The sequence below is a fragment of the Delphinapterus leucas genome, chromosome 18, assembly GCF_059928025.1.
Source record: "Delphinapterus leucas isolate spDelLeu-1000000601 "Yukka" chromosome 18, BTC_Dleu_Yukka2, whole genome shotgun sequence".
Taxonomy (NCBI): Eukaryota; Metazoa; Chordata; class Mammalia; order Artiodactyla; family Monodontidae; genus Delphinapterus; species Delphinapterus leucas.
The window spans coordinates 60,846,522-60,868,504 of record NC_143146.1 but is presented as its reverse complement, the minus strand read 5'-3'; the positions used below and the strand labels follow the sequence as shown (position 1 = coordinate 60,868,504).

The 21,983-nt window shown below is 35.2% G+C and overlaps 1 protein-coding gene across 3 annotated transcripts in view; it reads right to left on the bottom strand.

Moving 5' to 3' along the window:
- The window catches only part of FNDC3A (fibronectin type III domain containing 3A), a 156,428-nt gene that overhangs the window by 28,510 nt on the left and 105,935 nt on the right, over positions 1-21,983 (bottom strand). For all 3 annotated transcript variants that reach the window (XR_016388700.1, XM_022574821.3, XM_022574824.2), the window contains 9 exons: positions 20,170-20,439; positions 18,964-19,022; positions 14,232-14,389; positions 12,224-12,283; positions 10,999-11,137; positions 9,220-9,273; positions 7,236-7,360; positions 6,693-6,867; positions 4,853-4,939 (listed from right to left, as the gene is read on the bottom strand). Coding sequence is in view for 2 of the 3 variants with exons in the window: in XM_022574821.3 (XP_022430529.2) it covers positions 4,853-4,939; positions 6,693-6,867; positions 7,236-7,360; positions 9,220-9,273; positions 10,999-11,137; positions 12,224-12,283; positions 14,232-14,389; positions 18,964-19,022; positions 20,170-20,439 (1,127 nt within the window). In the remaining variant the exon portion in view is untranslated. The remainder of the gene's footprint in view (positions 1-4,852; positions 4,940-6,692; positions 6,868-7,235; positions 7,361-9,219; positions 9,274-10,998; positions 11,138-12,223; positions 12,284-14,231; positions 14,390-18,963; positions 19,023-20,169; positions 20,440-21,983) is intronic.

Genomic DNA, 21,983 nt, shown 5'->3' with positions numbered 1-21,983 from the left:
GTAGTTACGGCGCACGGGCTTAGTTGCTCTGCGGCATGTGGGATCTTCCTGGACCAGGGCTCGAATCCGTGTCCTCTGCATTGGCAGGTGGATTCTTAACCGCTGCACCACCAGGGAAGTCCCAATGTCCCAATGTCTTTTTTTTTTTTAAAAACTTTTAATTTTATATTGGAGTTTAGCCAATTAACAATGTTGTGATAGTTTCAGGTGCACAGCAAAGCGACTCAGCCATATATATATATATATATATATATATATATATATATACACACACACACACACGTATCCATTCTCCCCCAAACTCCCCTCCTATCCAGTCTGCCACATAACGTTGAGCAGAGTTCCCTGTGCTATACAGTAGGTCCTTGTTGGTTATCCATTTTAAATATGGCAGCGTTGTACAGTATGTCTTTATACTTATTTTTTTATACCTAGTAGTTTGTACCTCTTAGTCCCCTACCCCTACAGTGCCCCCTCCAGAGGAAGCTCTTATTTTTAAATTATATACTTATTAAAATCTTTGGCTGCACCATGCCGCATGCGGGCTCTTAGTTCCCCAACCAGGGATCAAACCCGCGCCCCCCACACTGGAAGGCAGAATCTTAACCACTGGACCGCCAGGGAAGTCTGAGGAAGCTTTTAAAGTAAAAGCAGACTCCATAAAAACCATAAGGTCCACTAATTATGTTTTTAAAGCTATATATGTCAGCACTGCCTTTTACTTCAGTTAACCAGTAAGGTATAAAACCGTATTTTCCCCCAAATTTTACGAATAATCAAAGCATTCATTTAGTGTCCACCACAGGGGGAGCACTGTGCTAATAACTCTAGGTGTGGTGCACTTTTTACCTTCAGAGTTTAGAATCTTTGTGCAGATTCTATGCAGACAGGCAATATGCATATCAAAAGAATTAGGCAACAGAAGAAAGATTACTATGGCCTAAAATGGTCCAGAAGGGCTCTGAAAAAGCAAATGAAAGTGATAACTGGGTTTTCACAGACAACAGCAGTGAAAAGGGGAAGATTGGATAAGAGAGAATAGAAAGATGTGAGTACAGGAGCAGAAGGGAATAATAAATAGTGAGCTCTGCTCGGGGAAGGATGAGTATTCAGTGTGGTGAGGGAGCCAGTTCAAGTAAGAAGTGAAAGGCAGTGCAGTTAAAAAACTGAATGGGTTGGAATATAAAGAACCTTATAGCAAATTAAGGAAATTATATTTTGGAGGCAAAGCTGTGTTTCAGACAGATTAGGTATAAAATATAACTTGGATTAGAAGGTGAGCAATTAGCTTGAAAGTGATACAGAACAGGTTTGGAGATTTAGTACTCTTTAGGACAGAAATGACAGCTCACATAAGGCAAAGAGATGATATATCCAAGGCAGAAAGGGATATTCCAGGTAGAACTAAGGACTAAACTTGGGCCACACTTAGATAGGGAAGAGGAGAAAGGGAGACGTCATAAAATGACAACAGACAAGATGAGAAAGAAGAGGGAACGTGACTCTGTACTGTCATAGATGCTGATGTATGAGCAAATTTCAAGGATGGAAGATAAGTGAAATTGATGGACCCAGATACTGTTTTGATTTCTCTTCACCTGTGAGAAGGCCTCAAAAACAAGTAACAAGCTGAAGTAAAGGTATCTAAGGGTTCTCAGCTCAAGGTACTCAGACCCTGACTTTTAGAAGCCTTGCTACTTGAAAACATATTTTTCAGGAAATAAGGCATTAGTTTTCTAGTGGCCCAGAGTCATAGGGACTGGCCACTAGTCTCTGAAGGTTTTAACTCTTTCTTTAAAATCTGGACACTAGGTCCTAGCCCAGCTTCCAAGTGAACCACTGGATGGAATTAGCATTGTTCAGTTGTTTATCACTCTGAATTTGAAATGATTTTAAGAATTCTCATTGCTCTCTTACGCTTTAAAGTTTTATTTTCATTTTTCTTTTGTCCTTTAAATTTTTTTGTTGTTCTAATTTTGTTTTAGTATTTTGAGTGTCCTAGGATTGTCCTTACTGTACAACCTAGAACTCTGGCATTTGGTAAACTTGCTCAAATTAGAATTTTATGTTAATCGTATCCTTATTGTTTCTTTACAAACAATAATATACTATTTAGTCACTACTTCCTGCATTATAATATTTTTATTGCTTTTGCTTAGTATTCTATGATTTCTTTTAGAGTGTTAAGATTTTACTTTGATATGTTTGCTTGAAAGAGGAGACTGCAAATGTCAAGCTAGAAAGGAAGACTCAAACAATAGAAGTAGGATTTAATGATTCAACCCCACCTCAGCTGGCACCCAGTACATGGCAGATTCAAAATAAATGTTTGAGCTTCTAGAAAACTTCATACAGTCACCATTTTCTATTTCCTAATATTTTTTTCCCTCCTCTAGATCAGTGGTTCTCAAATTTTCCCAAGCATCAGAATCACTTGAAGAGCCTACTAAAATACAGATTGCTAGGCCTTACCCCCAGAATTTTTAAATAAATTTAGCAGATTAAAAAGACATTAACAACTTCTCTTTTGAAGATCTGCTGGTATGATAATCATTACCTAAAGCAAAAATGCAATCCAACACCATAAGAGGAAAACTAGAATAAATGTACATAATACTTCTTAGGTATTTTATAAATCTTGTCAATAATAAAAACTGTATTTGAAAATTAAAATGACCCAGTGTTATCAGAAGTTTTAAAAATGAAGCTAATATACAAAATAAAGCATGACAAATATAATCACTATGCACTGCATAATCAAATTTCTTCCCATTATCATTAAAATTTTCTTTCATAGGTTCTCAAGGAGTAATAAAAGTTATCTTTTGCTTTTTAATAGTGAAAACAATTTACGATGGCTTTTATCATTTATTTGAAATAAGTTGTTTAAACAAGCAATGGTAGGAAAATTCAAATGTTGAATTTATCAACTAATAAGCATCCTGTTACAGTCTGGGGAAAACCTCTGCATAAAAATGTAGGCTGGCTTATAGTAACTGGTATATTAGCTAATTCAAGCACTGTCTGCCAAGAAATAGCAATGCATATCACCAACCAAGTCAGAGCTAAAATATATCCTAGAATGGATGAAATACTAGGAAAGATACAGAATTTTCAGGAGTCTCCATAGAAGAATTTTCAAAGCTTGCTACTGCTTCAAGTGAGCAAGACGTAGAGTCTCCAGGCCTCAAGCAAGCAAGAATGACATGAGGTAGGTTGGGTGGAAGCAGCAGCATCTGCCTAGTAGAAACTTGAGCACCCTGAATAGGACTCTAGGGAAGGATATAAAGGAAAGAGGAGGAGTTTCATCCAATAAGTAAATATTGTGAACATATGTGGGGCAAAGTTTCTCACTGATGATGATGGGAGTTAGAAATAAGGAAAGGGAGAAAATTAGAATTAACCCATGGCACTAGATTAAATGGAGGTTTTTGGTGTGAACTCATGATTTTTAAATAAGAATATAAATGTGTTTGTGCATGTAAATTGTGCATGAACTCATGATTTTTAAAAATAGATATTCTAGAAATAAGAATATAAATGTGTTTGTGCATGTAAATTGTGCATGTGTGTGTGTATACACACACACAGACAAGACAAACATACATACATCTAGTTCTTAGCCTTGTCCACTGAGAGGATGCCCAGGAGTAGCAATACCCTTATATAGCATTAAGTATACTTAGTACCCAGATCTTGACTTCTAAATACCATTGTCCACTTAAAGGACCCAGGTGCTTTGAGAAATGGCCAATATCAAGGTTGACGAAGAGAAAGTACAAGATGAGAATGAAATACCGTGTTCCAGAAAGGGTGGGCTCAAAGAATGATGGGGTGGGGACATGTCAAAAAAATTCAGAAGTCAGCCTGACAAGGGCTCCCAAATCTAAGACAATTTGAACCTCATAACTGATAGCCATAGCAACAAAATATAACCCACTCAGTAAAAAGGAATCCATGAGTTCATACTGATATAAATAAATGAGAAAAGAAAGCTTTTCCTTATAGTATAATGCAAATTAATAAATGTAGAAGGAATGATAAAATTAAAAAAATCACCACTTGGCAACCATTAATCATGATTACTGAATAACTGATTCAGGCAAGAATTACCAATGGGTGTTAAAATTAGTGGGTGAAACTTTGATGAGGAACAAGATGTCTACAAAGTATTCACAAAATACTTATGACAAAGAGAAAAAGAACAACTTTACAGTGAAGAAACATGGTAGATATCACCTTCATCAAGTAACTACTAGTGACTGGACAATTGAAACTGCACCACTAGATAGAGCATTAAAATATCATTACTTTTTTCTGATATACCTGCCAAAAAAGCACATTCTGACTATGTTCAATGACATCCACATTTTTTTTTTGACATCCACATTTCAAAAGATGTTTTGTTCACGTTTTGCAAATAAGACTCCTGTAAAACATCGAGACTGTTTTGAATTTAAATACATCAAGTTTCAGAATCATTATTATATAGTAAGAAAGTAAAACTTATTAAAGCTCATTTGAAAAGGCCAAAATATTTAAGATTTAAAACCACAGGGGGCTTCCCTGGTGGCGCAGTTGTTGGGAGTCCGCCTGCCGATGCAAGGGACGTGGGTTCGTGCCCCGGCCCGGGAGGATCCCACATGCCGCGGAGCGGCTGGGCCCGTGAGCCATGGCCGCTGAGCCTGCGCGTCCGGAGCCTGTGCTCCGCAACGGGAGAGGCCACGACAGTGAGAGGCCCGCGTACCGCAAAAAAACCCAAAAAACCCCACAGGAGTGAGGCATGTACCTGCCTTTAAAACAGGAACAATAAGAACAACAAGCAAATCTTTCAAGGGCTTTCAAAGCTTACCTTAAATTTATACTTTGTACTACGTCTGAGATTTTTCACTGTGTAAGCAAGGTCTTCTCCATCATATTTAGGCTTAAAACCATATCCCTGGAAAGGGAAAATAAGTCTTCATTAGAGGTCTAACAGCAGAAATATGAGGAGTAAGGAATATGTGAAAAGACTCAGGTCCTCTTCATCTTCTGTTACATGCAATGTGATTAATGCTTGGTTGAGGGTAATCTTCACCTTGATGCTTCTATCTTGAGTAGACAGATCCAGAAATGCTACTGAACATTTGTAGGAGGATAGGGAAGACCACTTATTCTCAGTAAATACAGTAGCCAAGAGAAGATCTTTGTGTTGAGGGAAAATGAGAGACAATGGTAACATCACCATCAGTAAGCTTATCCCTAGAACTAACAGGAATTTCCCAGACAGATGTTGCAAGAGCTAAACAAAACCATAACTATTTAACATATTTAACTTTCCCTGAACACATAACTGTGTTTAGGTGAATAGATGAATAGTTGGTTGTGCTGGCAGGTTGTGATGTCACTTATGTTTGGCATTATTTAGTTTGGCATTATTTATAGCCCCAGGGACAATGCTTATACTTTCCCAATGTTATTTTTAAAAATTAAAAAGACTGAGATATACATTTTTAAAGTATAAAGTTCAATGGTTTATAGTATAGTCACAAGCTTGTGAAACCACTGTTTAATTCCTAGTTCCAGAATAAAGCCTGTACTTTACTTTCTGGTTAGCAGTCACTTTCTCTCTTTTCTTATACACCAATATACTTTCTATCTCTATGGATTTGCCTATACCCATAGAAATGGAATCACACAATATGCAGTTTTCTGTGACTGGGTTCTTTATTTAGCATAATGTTTTCAAGGCTCATTCATGTTGTGGCATATGTCAGTACTCCATTCCCTTATGTGGCTGAATGGTATTCTACTGCACGGATATATTACACTTTGTTTATCCATTCATCAGTTGATGGACATTTCGGTTATTCCCATTTTTTGGCTATTATGATTAATGCTGCTGTGAACATTGGTGTACAAAGTTTTGTACAAACATGTATTTTCAATTCTTCTGGGTATACACCTAGAATGGACCAAGCTATTTTTTTTTAATTAATTTTTATTGGAGTATAGTTGCTATACAACGTTGTGTTAGCTATACATATACATATATCCCCTCTTTTTTGGATTTCCTTCCCATTTAGGTCACCACAGTGCATTAAATAGAGTTCCCTGTGCTATACAGTATGTTCTCATTAGTTGTCTATGGACCAAGCCAGTTTTGACTCATATTGCTTCAAAGTAACTCTGAAAAGCTATGAAACTATATATAACTAGGAGAAGACAGCCTAACTCTTGTTTAGCTCAGGTCTAGCTTACAGGAGATGAGACACTGGTAACTAGATTCAGGCTGCACTATATAGTCTCATGTGAGGCTCTTCAAAGTTTCTGTGGCACTTGGAGAAGCAATGCATGAACACAGTTGGAGAAGGGAGACATTCTCTTTTCTTATCTTTTAGAGTTGCTTAGTCTAAGGCTGTGGTGATCCTTCCCTCTCTTTATTTTCCCCAAAACATATATACTTAAAGTGTAGTCTGTGTTGTTCCCAGGCATAAAATGTATCCAAACACACATAAAAACCAAAACCTCCTCCAACACATCAAGAAAACAAAAGGCTGAGTTGTCCCTCACTTCCAGTCCCTCCCAAACAGTAACCAACCAAGGTTTCAAAGCATCTGGGAAACGATCTAACTATTGTGGCAATATTTACTGTATCAGGATTAATTTCACACTGAAATGCTTTAAATACCATATTTAAAATACATACTTACTGAAGCTTCTTCCTCCATCTCTAAAATATAAGAAGTTCCTTCATCTGATGGTGTTCCTGAGGGTTTACTCCATTGTAAGGATAACCAAGTAACCCCAGCTTTAATTAATATAGGACTTGCTGGCATAGAAGGGGCACAGCCTGAGGTGTAATATAAGACTTCTTCACTAAAACCACTGTTGAAGCAAATGGTTTTTAAGAAGGAATGAAAAATAGTTATTTTTTATAGCCAAAGAACTCATTTTGATAAGTGACATTTTTGGGGCAAATGATAATTTTGATAACTAATTATAATCCAATAATATCTTGGATTTGGTAATATCTTTATGGTAACCAGGTCAGATACCTAAAAGTGAATTAGTATTGTTTTAAAACTGCAGTTTATGTAATTAACAAATTCTCTCATAGCTTTGCTAGGTTAGTAACACATCTTAACTATATCAACGAAGTGATAACTAAGGCAGAATTTTTAGTGGAAAATTTGGACTGTGAATAATTTATACAAATGAATAGTCTAAAATATCTACATTAAAATGTATCTTACCTTGGACCATAGTCATTTTTGGCTGATAGTCTAAATTTACAACCCATTGCTGGTGACAGTTTAGTAATTTTAAATTGCTTCTGTAAGCCCGTGTAACACTGACAAAATTCTCCATTTCCTTTTCCCTAAGAGAAACAGTTATTATATATCATTGTACATTATTGTAAGAAGAAATCCACATTAATTCCTAATTGATAGTAACATATTAGCTAGTGTACATTAAAAATCATCTTTGTTACATGCATGTCATGAATCTCAAGAGAAGTCTAGGATAACACATCTTTTATATGATACTCACTGTTCATTAACGCAGAATTCAAAAACTGAAGAGCAGGCATCTCTGTATAGCTTCTTGAACTAAGCACCCTGTTTCATAGCTGATGCTTAACCTCTGGCTTTTAGTAAAAAACTCTTTCCAGGTATGGATCCCACAATCTCTATGGGGGGACTGGTAGCGGTGGAAATAGGTTGATCTTTGATATGCATAACTGGCAGCTTTCCTCAACCTATGAAAAGTTCTATGCAAACAGTTTCAAGAAAAGGTCCCTACCCATCCCCAAACCACCTAGATAGCTGCTAAACTTCCTTAAAGATTTTGGCACTACTACTGCTTAGATTTAATACTGAAAGAGTATAAACAGAGAGAAAAATCCCATTACATTGAACTCTAATGTTAGTTTTAATAGTGTTTATAGTTGATTCTGTCAAGTTATCTAAATAGAAAATCATGTCATCTCTAAAAAATGATAATCTTGCTCCCCCAGCCCAGCCACCATAGCTCTACCTCTTGTTTTGATTCCAAATCATACTGTATTAGCTATAACTTCCTGAATAATGTCAAATAAAGCTGGGGAAAACTGGAAACTTTGACTTGTATTTGCTTTGACTAGAAGCGCTTTTATTGTTTAGTAATAGTACTGCACTTAATACAAAAGTATCAAATAAGGAATTACCTTTCTATTCCTAACTTGTTTTGAGTTTTAAATGAGATGGGTGATAAATTTTATCAAATATCTGTCATAATTTATTAAGATGATACGGTTTTTCTTCTCAGTTACTATGATACAGCAATAGACTTCCTAATTCTGAATTCTCTTAGACCTTCTGGAATAAAACTTACTTGGGTTGTGCCTCAATTTGAATTCCCAAATTATCAGTGGAATTTCTTCTACTCCCTCTGGCCCCTCCTCTTAGCTGCAGTGAAGCAGCAGGGCAAAAGAGAACATGATATATATAAATGACAGTAAAACAAAGTACTAAACAATAAAGCCCAGTATGTTTGCTGTGGTAGGCTGAATAACAGCCCCCGAAGTTATCCAGGTCCTAATCCCTGGAACCTGTGAATGTTACCTCACATGGTAGCAGGAACTGTACAAATGTGGTTAAGGTAAGGCTCTTGAGATGTGGAGAGATTATCCTGGATTATCTGGGTGGGTCCTAAATGGAATTACAAGTGTCCTTTTTAAGAGGGAAGCAGAGAAGGACTTGAAGACAGAAGAATGTGATAATGGCAGCAGGGGGAGAAAAGGCAATCTGATGTGGCCATGAACCAAGTAATGAGCACAGCCTCCAGAGCTGGAAAAGGCAAGGAAATGCGTTCTGCTCTAGAGTCCCTGGAGTAAGCACGGCTGTGGTGACACCTTGATTTTGGCCCAGTGAAAGCTATTTTGGATTTCTGGTTTCGAGAATTATAAGAGAATAAAAGTGTTGTTTTAAGCAACTCAGTTTGTGGTAATTTGTTAAAGCAGTCACAGTAAATGAACATGCTTGCCTTTAAGGCTGATGTGAAAGAAAATATTCCATCAAGTTAATTAACGAAGTGATAGCTTTGATGGTGGTTTAGTTGAAAACAATTAGAACACTGGGAAGTCTGGTCAGTAATGGTTTCTAAGAACACCATCAGCTGACTCATAAACAAAAAGGTATTTCTGCCTGAGGATATGCATACATTTTAGCCTAATTTAAAAAGTTTAAATGTACTTACCTCATCCCATTCTAAAATAAAACTTTGGATTTTAGAACCATTGTCACTAGGTGCCTAAAACAAACACCAAAAAAAAAAAACAACAAAATGAGTACAAATTAGTACTTTTATAAAAGATATTGTGACGATCCAATCTAAGGCATCTATTGTGTGTTGCAGATGTTCTCTGGGATTTAGCCCTGGAAAAATGTGCACAGAGAATACAGAAATACATGTGTATCCTATAATCCTTTTAACTTCAAGAAAATAAAACAAATCAAGAGGCTACTCAAATTTTCATGAACACTGAACAATCTCTTTTATCAAGATCTCTTAACTTTTGTAATTTTAAAAAAAAAATTTATTATTTTTGGCTGTGTTGGGTCTTTGTTGCTGTGTGGGCTTTCTCTAGCTGCGGCGAGCGGGGTCTACTCTTCGTTGCCGTGCACGGGCTTCTCACTGCAGTGGCTTCTCTTGTTGCAGAGCACAGCCTCTAGGCGTGCAGGCTTCAGTAGTTGCGGCTTGTGAGCTCTAGAGCATAGGCTCAGTACTTGCGGCGCACGGGCTTAGTTGCTCCGCGGCATGTAGGATCTTCCCAGACTAGGGCTCGAACCCATGTCCCCTGCACTGGCAGGCGGATTCTTAACCACTGAGTCAGCAGGGAAGCCCTATAATCCTTTAAAAAAAAAAATAAATAAACTGGCTTTTATCAGAAGGTTTTATCAGCTTTAAGCTCCTGGGATAGATCCTGTCATTTTCATTAAAACTCAACTTACAATCTGAAAGTGATATTGTGTAATACACTAAAAAGTGAAAGAACTAGTGTTCTGAAAGGAACTCCAAGAGGGCATACTGTCTGGATCTCTGCTTCTAGACTCCACGTGTCAACCGCCTAAGACTGCTAATTCACCAATCTGTTAATTTTCAATGGTGAAAATTTCAGCTTTTTTGGTCATTTTTTCCCCCAGTATTTAATCACTCTAAAACTAAAGAATTTCACCTTCATTTCAGTACAATGAAAAATTGTTCTTTTCCTCTAGGACTTCTGAATGTGCTCCTGGACATCCATACAGGTGAAATATCTGTTTATAATTATTACTGCCTAGACCCTAATTCCATTTTACAAGGTATTTGCGGTATAGTTTTAACAGTTACTGTATTCCCCCAAATGCAACTACTATGCAAGCTGGGAAAGCTTGTACTTAATTTTATTCAAAAATTTACCAAGACCTAGGTATCATTTCAGAAAATCATGTCACCAATGACAATGATCTCTGTGGTGTGTGAATTACCAATTCTATCTAGTGTCTTTCCATTACATCTTCTTGTGTAGCTGGGCACAAATATTTATATATCAAAAAATATATTATTCTATTAAAGATAATTTTATTCCTCCTTTAAGACATTAATATTTTAAAAACTATGAGTCTAGTTATTATGAATCTCATTTTAGGATAAAATTCAGGATATAAAGGTGTCATTACAGAGTATTATAGAAAGTAGTAATGAGCCTGAGAATTACACATTGCAGTGTCATCACAAATTCAGTATAAGGGCTGCTAATTATAAATCAATCTTTTCTGCTATACTTAACATTATAGTAAGAAAAACTGATGAGTGTTAATAACACTAATAAGAGTGTTATTTTATAAGGAACAAATGCCTATTTAATACATGTGAAGAGCAAGAGCAATTTAGCTTAAACCTTTTTGTCTCCAAAAACAAATGAAGTTTAATACTACAGAAGAAAAAAAAGGAAAACAAATGTCCAGTTGGAAATACTCTAGAGAATATTCTTACCTTCCATTGCAAAGTGAGTGAATTTTTGGTCCGATTGGCTATCCTTGGTGGATTAGGTGTGTCAGGTTCACAGCTCAAGGTGGTAAAGGTTTCAGCTTCGGAAGGAGTTCCCTTTATAGAATTGTATTCTGCCTGGACTCTAAGGTGATAGAATAAATTGTTTTAACCTGCAGATAGAATCACTGTATCCTACCATTCTACAGCATCACCTTTAAGTACGGGCAAGTCAGTAAGATGCCCTCTAAATGTTCTATTGAGAAAATACGCATATCAGAAATAAAGGGTGACCCTTAAAAAAAAGAAAAATAGAATAGGCCAGGGGCTTTCATATTTTTCTGACTGCCGAAAGTAAGAATACATTTTAAACTGTGACTGTGTCTCTGAGATATGCATTTATACACACACACACACACACACACACATGCACAAGTACCCTGAAACAATATCCTTAACTAGGGTAATATACTGATACTTTCTATTCCATTTGATATTTAACTTTAAAAATTCTGAATATAACCCACAAAATTAATTTCATGATTCAATAATGGTTGCAATCCACAGTTTGAAAAATATTAGGTTGGATGATACTTTGGGTTTATCCATAGGATGTATAATTGAAGACTTAATTTAATAGTTTAATAGGAATAATCCCAACTACAAGTGTTCTTTTTAAAAAGAGGTGACTGACTAAATCGTTATACTGAGTCCCAGCTGGGGAGACCCTAGAGTCTATAAAATAATTTCGGTAAATTATAAAAGAAGAACTGTGCAGAACAAAACAGTAGTATCTAAGTTATCCTAATTAAATGTTATGAAATTCTCAGAGTTTTAATATCCCAAACTTGTACAAAATAGGATGGAGTAAAAATACGTAAGTAGCAAATATTATTTATGATTCTGTTTTGTAAAAGTTTCAAAAGCTGGGACAGTTTTCCAGTGCTGAATTAGATATTACAGCTATATTATACATATTATCTGTATATTCATTCTAATCCCTAGGTCCTACAAACAGGGTGATTTACCACTTCAATATAACATTTGAGTTAAATGTTTTTGTTTTTTTTGGAAAGTGTTGATAATTATACCACAAGAAAAATCAAAGTCCACAAAACCCATGTTTTTAATCCAAAATTAATATTTAAATTATATTCTAGACTTTTAAGGAAATCATTAAAAACAAACCCTATGCTATATCATATAAAAGCAACATATAGGAATTCCTTACTTTGCATGGTAATCTGTAGCTGGTTTGAGATCATTTAAAGTGACACTGGTTTCTTCTCCTCTGGGGAAAAAAAAGGCAACATTTCGTTGTCTGATAAAGCATTCCAGAGGATATGTATTATGTACACTACAGTTTGTGGTACTTTATGAAATTATACTGCTTCTTACTTTTCCAACTGTAACCACATTCAGATTGCACTAATATGCAATTTGTGTAATTAAGATATATGCTGAACTTAAGCATGTAGCTGAATACCACTTTAAAACAAAAAGGTATGCTAAGCAAATCAATTGTGTAAGCCAGACTCTTTTTCCCCCCCCCGTGGAGTTAGGGAATATACTTAGCTTACTGAAGAAACAGAACCATTTTCAATTATTTGAAAATCCACTGGTATATAATTAAAATGCTAAATAACACATGTACTACTGAAATCAAACCTACCAAATTTCTACAAGGAGTCTGCCACTACTGGATTTTATTTAAAATATAACACGGAACTTTATTTAAAATGTTACAGTTTAATGAGTAGATTAAAAAAAACTGAATCATAATTTAAGGTAAAGCATTTTTTATGGCCACTATTAAATTTTCAAATGGCACATATTTTCTTAAATAATCATTTGATACAACTATTATTTCGGTATGTAGCCAACAAACTAGCCTGTTTTCTCTTCCTTTTCTTTTAAATCACTGTTCTCTGTTTCATTTCCTTCAGTTAAGTTTCTCTCCTTTCCACTTTATGGATTTCTTCCTCCAACCTCCCACCTCCCTCCCACTTTCCTTCCACAGCTATCCTGTTTCTCAAATCAAAGCCAGTGAATCGTATGAGAAAGGAAACATGTCTCACTGATAGAAGTACACCTTAATGAATCAGGCAGTTGTAGTAGCAGCCTCAGAAAGAGACCTTAATTGGTGCAGGGTAAAAAAAGGTGACTAAGGTTGACTAATGTCCCTCTTGTGCTCTCTGGTCAGGCTGCAAATGGAGATAAATCCTTCCTCTTAGAAAACAGCCATATCAAACTAGAACAGCCATTAACACAAAAAGAAACCTTTACGTTGATGCTCCTTTACCCTCTGTTTACCTCTTAGGTAGGTTTTGTCTCTTTTAAGAAAAAGAAATAGAATAAACACAAGGAAGTCTCAAAAGAGAGAAGGAGATAGGACATTTTTATAACCTTATGTTGCTAGATGACAGTCACTGGAGCAGTTTCTCTTTCCTTTCTTCCCCACACTAGCTATTTTTTTGAAAAAAGATACCAAGAAGGCTGATGTATCCAGTGTTGTGTGTTAATAATGATCATTCAAATGGCTAACCACCTCCTTTACAATCTTCCTGGTGGTGAAATTTTAACTAGGAATCGACTTTACTCTTTTTCATCAGAATAAGCAATTTCTATATGAATAAGAAGAGAAAAATAATTTATTTTACAACCATCAATCATAAATGTCACAATTTTAGCCACTGATACTTTCTAAGGCTTCTTGGTATATAATACGCTTTAGAACCAAGAAAAGAGAACTATGATTTTTTCAAACTATGATTATTAACATACCAACACACAAATGAGGAACAATGGTACTAAATTCATTTTACAATGGGATATGAGCTTGTACATATAAGAATTAAATCCAACTCCCTAGAGGAGCAATATCACATTGCATGAGTTCACAATATAAGAGTTCTCCATTTCAGGTCCTGGCTTCTACATACTACAATTTATATTTATGTCTCAGGAATACGTGAATAGTGAAATATCTATTAGGGAGCCTACTGAAAAATAAAAAAGCTGAATGTGGGCAATGAAAGTGATTATTCCAAGGGAGTATAGACAGAAATGTGAACCAGCCAGCATTTGGACTATTTACATTGAAATTACTATCACTGGTCAACTTATAGAGTCAAAATAAAAGCATGAAGAGGGAAAATAGCACAGAATTAGTTTTAAGCTGTTTTTGGTAAACCATTAACTTATATAATGGCAGCGAGTAAAACATAACAAATACCTACGTATATACACTTTTATATTTCCCATCTTTTCCAGTACTTGAGACCAGAATTTCATAACCATAGAGCTCTGGTACAGTAGTCTCATCTGTTTCGCCATTAATGAGGCTGGAAGGAGGTGACCAGGTAAGTACTACTGTCCTTGCCTGGATGTCTGAGGCCTGCAAAAACATAATATTTGAAACAACTGTAATGTGTACAACAAACAGTAAAAAAAAATCTAATGGGGTTTCAAGATTAAATGAAATATATCTAACTACTTACATAAAATGGCTCACAAATAGAAATCTGTCCTTTTGTAGATGAGATACAATTTGCTGTGCAAGGGCAGATAGGTTCAACAAAGGTTTAAAGACCGTTTGGGGCTGTCTAAAACTATTAGTGTAAACATCATATACAGTCAAAAGAAGGGCAGAAAAAACCCACTTGTAACATGCTTGAAAGGGTTCCATTTCCTCACTTTAGAAAGTGTCTAACAATAAGAAAAAGACCAAAGCCTTAACAGAAAAATGAGCAAAGGACATGGACTGTCCGAAGAAATATAACTGAATAATATTTAAAATAAAAAGATATAAAATATATCTAACTACATTCATAATTAAATAAATGTAAATTAAAACAAGATACTACTTTTCATCCACTGGGTTAGGGAAGATTAAAATTAATTAATGGATGAAATACTGGATTAATATCTAGTGTGGTGAGGGTCTGGAGAAATGCGTGGTCTCTTAAATGAGGATAGGAGTATAGATTGGTACAGTCCCTATGTAGAGCTACTTGGGAACCATTATAAAAATTGTAAATGTGTTTACTTTTTGATTCAGGAGTTCTACTTCCAGGAATTTTTTTTTATGATAATATTCCGTAAACTTACATAAGTACATAAATATACACCCTTAAGAATACTCGTCGCAGCACTCTTAATAGTGGCAAGAAACTGGAAATTGGTATAGCTTCTTAACATATTACTATGCAGGTGTTCAAAAAATGAGGTAGACATGTACGTGCTGACATTTAAAGAGATCCTCAATATACTGGTGCTATGTAATAGAGGAAAAACGGAAGCTGCAAAGCAATATATTTGCTATGATTTCAGCTGTGTTAAAGAAATTAAAAAACGCATACAAATATCTGAAAATGTACTGTAAAAATGTACTAATCCTTACCTTTGGGGATTTTGTGAGTATGTGTGGTGGGATGAAGAGAGATATGAGAGAAAAACAGGAGGTCTTAATAGCATTTTTACATTTTGGATTACTTTTATAAAAAAAGTCTAATAAAGAGGAAAAAAAAGTCTAGGGATTTGATTTAAACTAAAGATTGGTAAGAAAGGTATCAGATTATATCAATAACCAGACATTAATGTAAAAGCTTGCTTTAAAATTATCTACATTTAATGACTATCTTAGTCAAAGACAATAAAACAAACAGAAACAAAACAAAACCACTAACCACTAGGATGAAGCCCCTATCTTGAATTAGGCAGAATAAACAATCTATACACAAGCATAACTTTCTCTCCTTTTCAAAGCTCTCAAAGCTTGAATAAGTTTAGAAGACTGTTACTGTATTTATTTTGCTTCTGCTGAGTCACAGGAAATGTAATATTTACTGTCATGCTGTCTTTAAAAAGTCTTAGTACAGTACTATGTTGCATTTACAATGGACTTAAAAGTGATTCCTTGTTTTAACCAGTGTCCATCTGGCTATTAATCTGTAACTGTGTAAGGTTTTCTTTCCTTTTTAAACAAACATACTGTTAACATACATATATCTGTACCCTTTAGAGTTTCTTGATTTTATGGGATGATCATAACTGTGTTAAAACTGTGAGAACAGGGAAGTGAACAGTATTCTGAAGGTAGGTAAGTTAATAGCATTAACTGGCATCTACATTATAAAGCTTATTAGGCTTTGTGGGTACTGATTACATCATCAAAAGCATAGGCAATAGAGAAAAGACTAAGCAGGGAGACAGAAGACTTGTCACTAATTTGCTTGGTCTTGTCACTAATTTGCTTGGTGATACTAAACTCTCAACCTTTTAGGTTCCAGGTGTCATCTATAAAAATGAGTGAAATGATCTGTTTACCTTAATTAATCAAATACAGTATATTTAAAATGGCTTTTTTTGGGGAATAAATCTAGATTTACAGAAAAGTTGGGAAGATAGTATACATACAGAGTTCTGTATACTTTCTACCCAGCTTCCTCTAATGTTAACATTTTATATAATGATGTATTTCTGTCAAAACTAAGAAATTAACACTGGTATAATACTATCAATTAAAATTTTAACTAAACTAAATAGACTTTTCCAGGATACTATGTTGAATTTACCAAGTATAGCTTAAAAAAAAAAAATTAGACACACTGCTAATTTCAGCTTTTCTAGACAATCCATTTTTACAGAGTAACTCTTGGTCCCAACTCATTCTTTAAAAAAGATATTTTATTACTTGCATATAAATGTTAAGGCACAAAAGATTACACTAGGGTTGCTGTGGAAAACTTCATGAGAAGTGAATTTTGAACAGAATTTTAAAGGATTTGGGATGGGATATAATTTTGGTAGAAAAGAAATGGGTAAGCTGCTGGAACATGTGTGAGTGTGTATTTTTAAAAGTTACCTAGTAATTTCATGTTCATGAAAACCATAGATTAAGGGAGAGAGAGAGAGATAGTGGACCATTAAAAGGATGACTGATAGGAGAACGAGGAAATGATCAACAATGTCAAACACTGGAGGGAGATCAAGGAGAATGAATGTAGTCTGAAAAATGCCTAAAAATGCTGTTTTCTGGTGCTGGTTTCAGAAGGATGTAACCAGTTGTAAAGAAGAAAGAGAAGTGGACTGCCATTAAGGTACTGTGAAATTCCTGTGTAAAGATGAGTGTGTGCATGTGTGTCCAGGAAAAAGTAGATCCTAGAAATTTATAGCGAAAAAAAGGATAAAGCTTGCAATTCAGTTTGGCATGGGGAGAATTAAAGGTAAAGAAGAAATCTAAGATAATACTGATACTGTGAGCCAGAGAAATCTGGATAAGTGTTCATTGATGGAAATACTGAAATTAGAAAACTAAAGGGATCTAATCCAATTCCTTTTTTATTTTAGAGGAACAATGGAGAAGAGAAAATAGTTTAGGAAAAATGATGAAGAATTTGGTTTTCTAGATGAAGTTCTAGTTGTTGGCAAAACATACAAACTTGGGTATTCTTTAGGATGCTTCAGGAAATGTGGTTCTAGAGAAAGGTGAATAATGAGGGTTAAAAATACAGATACAGAAATCATCTGAAATATGTCTTCTATTTGTATGCTACTTTAGAAGTAAAATTTCCTTTTATATCCACCTCACTTGATCCTTATAATTATGCTCTAAAGCAGGCAAAACAGACATAACTATCTTCATTTCATAGATGAAACACATTCAGAAAGGTTAAGTGACTTGTCTGAGGTCACTCAACTAGTGACTAGGGCCTGAATAATTCAGTTCTTTTTTTGCTACACAATGCTTCCATTTTTTATTTTAAAAAATTAAATTGTTTTATCTTTTGGCCATGCCACACGGCATGCAGGATTTTAGTTCCCCAACCAGGGATCAAACGCACACTCCCTGCAGCGCAAGTGTGGAGTCTTAACCACGGAACTGCCAGGGAAGTCCCCACAATCCTTCCATTCTGAATCCACTTCTAGACAGTAGCTGAAAATAGACATGACGATGTAAAAATACGTGTAAGTACTGACAAAGACTAAATGGTAGTAGGCAAACATGAAAATAGAAGTGGTTGCAAACATGAAAATAGAAGTGGTTGAATTATGTACAGTATATTTTAACTTTTGAGGAAGCTTGTGGTCTTTGTTGGGTAGTGATCAAAACCATTCTTGAAGAAAAGCTGTTCGAGCCCTGGTCCGGGAAGATCCCACATGCTGTGGAGCAACTAAGCCTGTGCGCCACAACTACTGAGCCTGCACTCTAGAGCTCGTGCGCCATGACTACTGAGCCCACGAGCCACAACTACTGAAGCCCGCGCACCTAGAGCCTGTGCTCTGCAACAAGAGAAGCCACTGCAATGAGAAGCCCGCGCGCCACAACAAAGAGTAGCCCCCACTCGCTGCACCTAGAGAAAGCCCGCGTGCAGCAACGAAGACCCAACGCCACCAAAAATAAATAATTTTTTAAAAATTCAGTTTGTACAAGCACTTTAATCTTTTTTCTTATCTGATGGAAATATTTTTTCTATTAGAATGATAGCGTTTATTTAGGCTATTCTAAAAATATGCAGATGTAGCCAGTTTTGCTGTCATACCCTTTTCTGATTTCTTCTATTACATCTACACAAAAAAAGGACTGGGGAATATTAACTTTCTTCTATGGTTTGATTTTAACTCTTTTTGTATATGGAGTTAATTGGATATATTTAATTCGGAAATAATATAAATGGGTTTTTAAAAAAATGATAATCAGTTGTACCTACACTCCTTATTAGATCTTTGCTTGGTCCAGTCATTTCCAATGTCATTGAGCATATATTAAAACCTTGTTTAAAAATTCTTGGTTGAGTATTCTGCTTCACTGATTAAACTAAACTATCTCACCTTATGTCAGATCTGTACTGATCCACTACTGACCTCACATTCCTTACATATAGTTAAGTTTTAAACAAGGCCTGAATATACCAAAATCCTATATGAATATACTAAATATAATGTCAAGAAAATACATAAGATACTTACCACCGGTTTGACAATGTTGGAAAGAAGTGCTTCAAAAGCTTTAGTTTCTTCATCTTTTTCTTAAAAACAAAACAAAACAAAAAATGAACCTAAATGCAATCATCCCACTCCCTTCCCAATATGTCTTCTAAAACATATACCAAGTGGTTGGTATTTGAGAGTTTTATTTTCTGGTTTTTACCTCTTAGTTCATATTCAGCAGCTTGTGGCTCTTTATAGAGTTCTTCTGCCTCAGTTTCTATGTCTGTTTTAACCATGATTACTAATTATAATACCACTATATACATCTGAACTAGTCAATAAGTTTTACAGAAAGTATATTTTTATACTTTAAAAAAAAAAAGTAAAGAATACTCTCTCTCTGGAAAGTCCTTATTTGCCAATCTCATACCTCTTAATGACAAGTTAACTAAGTATTTGTTTCATGACATGCCTTAACTGTGGTTCCCAAAATAGGAATATAATTGACTTGACCATAACGTATAGCCACCACTGATGTATCTGAAACTTTAGCTTAACTCTTCTGAAACATCACTGCTGAAAAGAATGATCAGAAGGTCTCAAAAATATGGGAGAACATTTTGATAAACGTTAATAGGCAAGCCAAGAGGCTGTTAAAGCATTAAATTTGTTGATGGGGAATGGAAATTTTAAAGAAAAGGAAGTAATGCTCAGAGTTCATATGGTGAAAGTCACAGGTTAAAGGAAGGATCCAAGGGAAACATGGGGATTTTGAAACAAAAGAACTTTTGAAGAAAGAAATGGACAATACTCTATCCTAACTACAGAGTATATAAATAGATTGGTGAATGACAGAACTAGTTGCTTTCAAGGACTTGCGTATAAAGAAGCTGGGAGGATTAAAGAGTTTTGATAAAAATCAGCATAGCCTTATCTAGGTCCAGAAAGAAGAAGGAAAGGAATCTGGATGAACTTTGAGTTTTCCTATCAAAGACAAATTTCTCTTGGTTAGTAAAGTTTAGATATAGGTGAAATTATTAATTGAGCTTTCCCAAAATATAAAAAGAAATACCCTAGTAACAATTTAGGTTCTAAAACTTTCCTGTCACATTTAAGAAGTGTTAGGCTATTAATCGACAGTTTATGTGAAGCATGACGAAATGACTGAAAGGTTAGAATATACTTTTAGTAGGTTAAATGATGATAAAAAGTACAATTAGAATATATTGTATTTTAAATAGTTACCTTCTATTTCTGTATCAATTTGTGCACCACCTTTTCCCCTTCCGGACTTGTTCTTTGCTGATCCTATGTTTACACCACTAGCATTCTGCCCTTTCACAAGCCCATTATGTTCATTTATGGGAGAAGGGCATTTCTGGGGTGATGATGGTGGACTGTTCATTTTATCCTTCTGTGTTCCTTGGCGATCCTTTAATTTTTTCTGCAAACGTTCATATGTCTTACTAGATCTTTCATCTCTAAAGTTGGACCTTCCATGTGTAGAGTGGGCATCTGAGAAGAAATAAAAAATAAGACATTTAAAAAGGTCACCGTCTCCAAACCCATTTATGGCATGAGAAAAGGACAGGAAATAAATCTATCTATATTATATAAAATTTATGTATTATAAAATATTTCAAAGAATAATCTTGCATAACAAAGCTATTTCTGTGTCTCCACCAACTGAGAGAACCAAGCTTTGTGACTTGATTATAACTGTAATCTTATAGACACTTCTTTCCTTCCTCTTTTCTCAACTATTAATCTCCATAGAAACAGCTTGCTGGTATGCTATGACTATTACAGGTGGGGAATAAGAGCTGAACTGAGCTGTGTACAGTTCTTCTTTTACTCTTTTGTAGCCATTACTTTTAGCATCTCTTTCAACTTCAAACATATCAACTAGTAAACAGAAAATCTCCACCCACCTAAATTCCCTTATGACTCAAAAAAAGCAAATCATCACTAAAAAACTAAGGTTTTAAGAGTCAGCAAAAAGAAGTGAGTGGGACTGTTAACTAATAACAGAATCTAGGTACAGAGTATTACATTTTCAGATATTGTAAACTCAGGGCTGAGACTTAGAATGTATTCATTCTAATAAGTCATAGAGCAATATAATATAAATCAATACCCTCATGAATATTGTTAAATCAGTTGTCCTCAGAGTTCATTTTCATTGTAAATTTAAAATCTGTAGTGAGGAAAATATTTTTCAAAGGAAAAGTCTCAAAAATCTCAGTAAAAAAAGTTTTAATTTATCAGTGATTTAAGAAAATTAGTATAATATTCTTGAATACTGTAAGGATATGCACAATAATATTAAAATAAAACCCCAGGAATTTGGATATATACAAGTAAAAGAGTAAGTTTAGAGCCTTACTTCATATTATACACAAAAATTAACACAAAATGAATCAAAGACCTAAATGTAGGAGCTAAAACTATAAAACTTATAGAAGGAAACAAGCACATATCTGCACAACTTTGGATTTGATAATAATTTCTTAGATATGACACCAAAAATACAAAGCAATCAAAGAAAAAATAAGGTGGACTTCATTAAAAACTTTTCTGCATCAAAGGATACCATCAAAAAAGTAAAGAGACAACATGGGAGAAAATATCTGCAAATCATATATCTGATAAGAGACTTGTATCCAAAATACATAAAAACATTTACAACTCAACAGAAAGATAAATAACCCAATTAAAAAGAGGTGAAGGGGCTTCCCTGGTGGCGCAGTGGTTGAAAGTCCGCCTGCCAATGCAGGGGACACGGGTTCGTGCCCCGGTCCGGGAAGATCACACGTGCCGTGGAGCGGCTGGGCCCGTGAGCCATGGCCGCTGAGCCTGCGCGTCCAGAGCCTGTGCTCCGCAACGGGAGAGGCCACAACAGTGAGAGGCCCGCGTACCGACAAAAAAAAAAGAGGTGAAGGATTTAAATAGACATCTTTCCAAAGATGATATAAAAATTGCCAATAAGCAAATGAAAAGATGCTCAAATCAACATCAGTAGTTACTAGGGACAAGCAAATCAAAACCATACTGAGATA